At 33.4% G+C, this 6,099-nt stretch overlaps 1 protein-coding gene across 1 annotated transcript; it reads right to left on the reverse strand.

Annotated features, from left to right (window-relative positions):
- Nucleotides 1-2,779: 2,779 nt before the first annotated feature.
- On the reverse strand, nucleotides 2,780-3,785 carry LOC132188446 (uncharacterized). Its single transcript, XM_059602893.2, has one exon. The coding sequence runs from the start codon at nucleotides 3,642-3,644 to the stop codon at nucleotides 3,006-3,008; it is 639 nt and encodes a 212-aa protein (XP_059458876.2). The 5' UTR covers nucleotides 3,645-3,785; the 3' UTR covers nucleotides 2,780-3,005.
- Between the last annotated feature and the right edge of the window lie 2,314 nt (nucleotides 3,786-6,099).

A 6,099-nucleotide genomic window follows, 5' to 3' on the forward strand; every position in this document is an offset into this window, starting at 1 on the left:
TTACAGCACATATGATACAATTTTTATTTTTTTACAGCAACTAATCCAAATCCAACGTTAACAGCCATATCCAATCCTCCATGGGTTAAGCTTCAGTACTAAATAGTTCACCCAGGCTCACTCCGCTCCGCAATGGGAAATAAGTTTTCCCAATCTCTTAAACCTCTCTCATTGAGCTTGTTGGCCTTTGGGTTCGGCCTGGCATAAATTCTCATTTGGGCCTCCATTTTTAGAGCAGTGTGGCCCTCTATGCTCATTTGGTGTATACAAGCCCATTAATAACACAATGGGAGTTTAGGCCCTAATTTAGGCCTCAGCGAGATGCTATCAAAAAAAAAAAAAAAAAAAATTTAAAAAATACACATACACTCTTAAATTAAAATTAAAAACTTAGAAAAAACAAAAAAAACAAAGGGGGTGGCTCGTTAAGCCATTTTAAAATTTTTTTTATTATTTATTTTCTTCTTTTTTTAAAAAAAAAAAAAAAAAAAAATAGGGATATTTGTCTTATTAAAAAAAATTATTTTTATTTTTTTGTGGAAAACAAGAGGCACATTTTAAATTTTTAATAATTTGAAATAATATTCCAAATTGTGTGTTACTTTGAAAGAAGTACCGAGTGCGTGTTCTTTTTTCCAACCAAAAACTTAAAGCCTTTTTTTATATATAAAAAACAAAATTAATGATTTGTTTGGGCTCTATGGGCGAATAGAAAAGAAAACAACATACTCAAAAGACACCACCAAGGGACAATCTCCACATATGCTTAATTAGTATTAGTCGTATTGAATTTTTATTGATGCCTTGGTGGGGTTGGGTCATGTTATAACTCAGTCGAACTTGAGGGAGTGTACTCCCTACGGTTCTCACTGTATAGGCCCTTCCTGTGCGGTTCCCAGTAAGTAAGTGTTACTATAGTCACACCTAAATAGAATAAACACAATTAATTTTCCTGACTTACATTTTTTCTAAATAAATAAATAAATAACTCAAAAGGCAATAAACCCTAGATTTTCCATTAATTGCCACGTTAGCAGCCAGCAAAAGCAACCCATTTTCCTTTTTTCATTTTTCTCTTCCTTGCCTTTTCTTTTTAAATAGAACTGGGTGGATTTTACCGGACAGGCTTATTTGAAAAATAGGCCGTGGATTCTTCAACGAAATTGCAGAGAGGATAATAATCCAATGTCCCAGATTGGCTGAACAATTTCAGGTGTCCCCTCTCCTGAAACATGGATATCATGCGTATTGACTATCATTTTGTTCTTTGCCCCCTTTTGGGACATGGAACGGTAACCAAAAATTGTCGTTATTATATATTATTGCTATTGTTGTTGTTGGTGCGTCTATTATTATTATTATTATTATTAACATAAAGTTTGAGCGGGAATCTTTTACTTTTTATAATTTGAAAAAAAAAAAGAAAAAAACATTTTCACTCCCAAAATTAAGTCCTTAATAAGGGTTGGTCGCGTGGCAGACAGAGGCAGTACATTGCATTTGCAATCTAAGACTATAGTAGATGTCATTAATTGCAGTCATCATGTGAGATTATTCATTATGTATGAAGATTCCTTTTATAAAGAAAAGTATTTCCTTATAAAACAGAGTTTCCTTTTAAAAAAAACAATAATTCACTTACTAATTTATATATCTGCCAAGTGTACGTAATGTGATTTAATAACTCATTAACCACATTAATTTGTAATTGACTTGAAAAAAAGAAAAGTAAATTACAAATCTGGACTATTTGCTTTGTTGAATAAAATAGTGCAAAATCTAGTGTTTATCCTTTATTGAAGGGCACAAATAACATTTTATTAATTTTTTTTTTGTTGATTTTCGATTGCATTGGGAAAAATATTTTTCTATCTACCAAACAGCACTTAGGATCCTAATTAAATAACAAAAAAACAAGTAATTTTCTTCAAAAATATTTCTGATCAATTTTTTTTTTTTTTTTTGACAGTTTTGGTTTGGAGGAATTTTTTTTAACTTAGTCTATAAAAGTGACATGTGTCCATTAAACATGTAAGATACACATATTTTTTTAATAGCAAGAACAAAGTTGAATAAATTTTATTAAAAAACTCATATGCATCTCACATGTTATTAAAATAAAAAGACATATGTCACTTTTATAGAGTAGGTCGAAGGAAACTCCTCCAACTCAGTTTGGAGAAAAACATTATCCAATTTGTTTTTTTTTTTTTTAATAAAAAATATATGATTCACTAGCTTAGCAAATAATAGTAAGAAAACAAAAATGATAAAGGAAAAAGAGTTAAAAACCGGGAGTGTGCTTATTCAGGATAATGCATAAAATTTGAAATGATTTATTCAACGTTATATACTAAAAATAAGCAACAACTTCCTAAAATCCGGCAATAAGTTATGACACAATCAAATCAAACTCTTTGCTAATTTGCAGCTGGATTTTACACTGAAATCTTAATTTACTCCAATCACTTTTTATTATTAATCAAAATTCATCATCATTTCAATTATCAACCCTTCCAAAACCATTAGTTTAATAAAGAAAATAGAAGGTAATTAAAATCCAAAATATTTATGAAAGAATTACATAAACACACATACATGCCATACATAGATCATGTCCACAAACATCATTCCACTCAATGACCACAAAATTTAGCCACACAATTCCAAATCCAGCCGTTTCCAATATCCGGCATTTTAAAAAAAAAAAATGTTAATTTCTTATTAAACTCAAAAATAATAAAATTCTTTGATTAAAAAAAAAAAAAAAAAGGTTCAGGAGTACTAGAGTAGTTTCCATTGTTTTAAACTCTACCTGGCAGTTTGTTACCAAAAAATACAAAAACCTGGCAAATTTTCATGACACGTAGGGAGTTCTCAAGTATTTACATAAAATTCCTAATCTATCCTACCCGCTAATCTGAAATTAAATTTTTTTTTTTTTTTTTGATTCCGAGAGGAGGCCACTCCCGAGTGAGCTCCGAGTCAACTCAGCGGATGAAAAATCAAGACTCGTCAGCCTTGGACATGAGGGAGAGACGGCTAGGCCTCGGATGGAATGCGGCTCGGCGGCGCTGGTGGTGAGAGGAGGGCCTAATCAGAGCCGACAAGGCCCTCTTTACCAAGTCTCCGCCCTCCACTCCGCCGATCCTCACCAGCGAATTCGTCATTGCCGACCTCCGAAGACTCAGGTGGTACGACGCCGTTTTCGGCCGATGGCCGTGATCTTCGCCACGAGTAGCCGAGGCCTTGTGCAGAGAGCACCGGAATGAGCCCGGGTGCGTCGTAGGCGAACACGTGCACGCCTTCTTCTTGTTGGACGACACCGCATTGTTGCTGCCCTGCATCCTCACGGAGATCGAAGATCGCCCCGGAGAGGTCGCCCGCTCGATCGAGAACCGAACGGACGGCGACGGAGACGGCGACTTTGACGGATACGAATACGGCGAGGGAGAGCACGAGCGGCGTCCGTGCAAGTTCGCGGGCGTGGAGGAGCGCGTGAAGAATGTGGACGATCGGGACGCGAAGCTCGAACACGACGAAGCGAACGCCGACGACGACGAGGAGTAACCCGACGGCGGTAATATGTGACACGTGTGAGAATCTCGACCGTCATATTTGGTTCTTGGAGAAGACGAAGCCATTCTTGTACCACTCTCAGAGAGAGAGAGAGAGAGAGAGAGCGTTTCTTGTTTGATTTTCTTTGATTTCTTTTTCTTCTTTTGTGAAAGCGGTGTTTCGCTGCTTGGTTGGGCAAAACCTAGGGCGTGACAAGGAGGGGTTTATAAAGGGCGCCGGTAGTATGGGCGGATTGTAATTTCTAAGTGGTTTCAAGGGTTATATTTTCAGTTGTGCAATCTAAAAAGGATAGAGAGCCGTTTGTCAGGGGCTGAAACCTGACATGGGTTTAGGGTTCCACTTTCGGGGTGGGGGTCCACAGGGGGGGTGCCAAAGCTGTGTGCCGAGGAGAATTTCTAGCCAACAACTTCCTACGAGTGGGGATTTATAATTGTTTGAAATTGAATAAGCGCGTTTTAAAAGGATGGTTTCAGTTGTGTGCCAAGGAGAATTTCTAGCCAACGAGCATCTTAGAGCGTGCTTTCACGATGACTTTTCGAATACGTTTTCTGTTATCCATGCGCTGATTCTACGTACGAGTGGGTTTGAGAATTGTTTTGAAATTGAATAAGCGCGTTTTAAAAGGATGCATGGTTTCTTCAGTTGTGGCCTGTGGGATTGGATTGTTCTCAGAAGTCAACTTTTTTGTTTAACAAAAGTTTAACTTTAGCCTCTCTTTTTTTAAAAAAAAAATAAAAAATAAAAAATAGAAAAAATGTCTGAAGCAACCTATTTATTTTTTTTGTCTTTATTTTTTTTTGTATTTAAAAATAATGAAAAATGGTATTTTTTTCATAGTAATGTCATTTTTTTTAAGAAAATGTTATTATTATGAAGAAAAATACCATTTTTCATTTTAAAAAAAAAATACTAAATAAAAGAAAGGCCAAAAATAGATAGAGTTGCTTCAAACATTTTTTCTATTTTTTATTTTTTTATTTTTATTTTTATAAAAAAATAAGGCAAAAGTTAGACTTTTGTTAGGCAAAAAAGTTGGACCTTTAGCATTTGCTTTCTCAAAATCTCACAAATGTCATGCGTATTTCATTTTTCATAAATAAATATTCTCATAAAAGTTAGAACTTTTCTTACTAGATATCTTCTGTTTTCCTCGTTGAATTAATCTTCTCTAACTCCCAATTAGTAAATTTCCAACTTTTAAAAAAATCAAAAATACATTTTTACTTTCTTCTTTCCATTCAGACGAACAGGTAATTAATTAATAATTAATACACTTTTTTTTTTTATTATTATACAATATATTAATAAATGCACTCAATTTACTACGAAAATCTCGTCCTGATCTTCATTTGATGATTATTTTATTTATATACATCATCCACCATATTAGACAATTAGATGAATGAGACTCTCTGAGTCATCGATTTTTTTTTTTTTAATGAAAACTCTTTTTATTACTTTGTTTTGTAATATGTTTGAAATTTGAAATTAAATGCATGGGTCATGAATAAGAACAATGTGGCTAAGCAATTACCATGTTCATGCCTTTTATTATTGTTGCTAGCGTCAAAATTCTTGTTTGTTTTTTGCCGACAGAGTGTGAGTTGACAGATTCTTTAGGACTATTCATAAATTTGACTTTTGTAAGGGTTCATTGAGCTTCTTGTCGAACCGTGTTTAAAAGAACACTGGCGTGCATAAACAGTGTGCACGCCAGTATTTTCTTATTATTATTTTTTTGTTTATTGTTTAAATAATATTATATAATAAGAAAACACTGGCGTGTTCATGCATGCTAGTGTTCTCTTAAACACTGCTCATTCTTGTCTATTATTCAATTCTCCATAATGTTGATTAAATTGGCGTATTCTTATTTGTCTAGAGATGATGAAGAAATAGGATTTTAGCTGTCATTTAGCAGACGTAGGTGTTCCTATATCATCTGCCAACAACTCCAATTCATATAGTAAATTAATATTTTTTATTGTTACCGTATTCTCGAGCAATTTTTCTGCTCATTTGACTTATTCTGAAAAAATTAATTGGAACTTCAGTAACAAATAGCCTTTTACCATATGTTGTCATGAATTTTTTAAAGGATGACTCTCTAATTTATTTAGCTTAATCATAGAGAATAACTAAGCTTTGAGCCTAATAATCCATGTCTCTGCCTTTTACCCTCTTGATTATTATTATTCTGTGTTGTTGCATTTCAATCTTTTATCCCATGTGTTGGTTTCGCAATTTAAAAAATAATTTTTTTTAAAAAACAATTATTCTTAATATTGCAATCAGCTCACACCAAATAATCACAATTTATGCTCTTGTTTTGGATAAATAATAATACAAAGTGTATAATAGAATTTTTGTAATACTAAGAATATAGAAAATAAATACCACCAATGACTTGAATATAGAATTTTTATAATACTAAGGCATGAATATCTCGCTCTCTTTTAAGAGCATTCACAATAAAAAAGCCAAATGTTACTTTTATCTAAAATTGCTAATTAGATTTTT

This window comes from Corylus avellana, chromosome 6, assembly GCF_965113065.1.
Source record: "Corylus avellana chromosome 6, dhCorAvel1.hap1.2, whole genome shotgun sequence".
Classification (NCBI taxonomy): Eukaryota; Viridiplantae; Streptophyta; class Magnoliopsida; order Fagales; family Betulaceae; genus Corylus; species Corylus avellana.

Coding starts and splice junctions, on each gene's coding strand:
- LOC132188446 (XM_059602893.2), bottom strand. CDS start 3,644: ATGGCTTCGTCTTCTCCAAGAACCAAATATGACGGTCGAGATTCTCAC.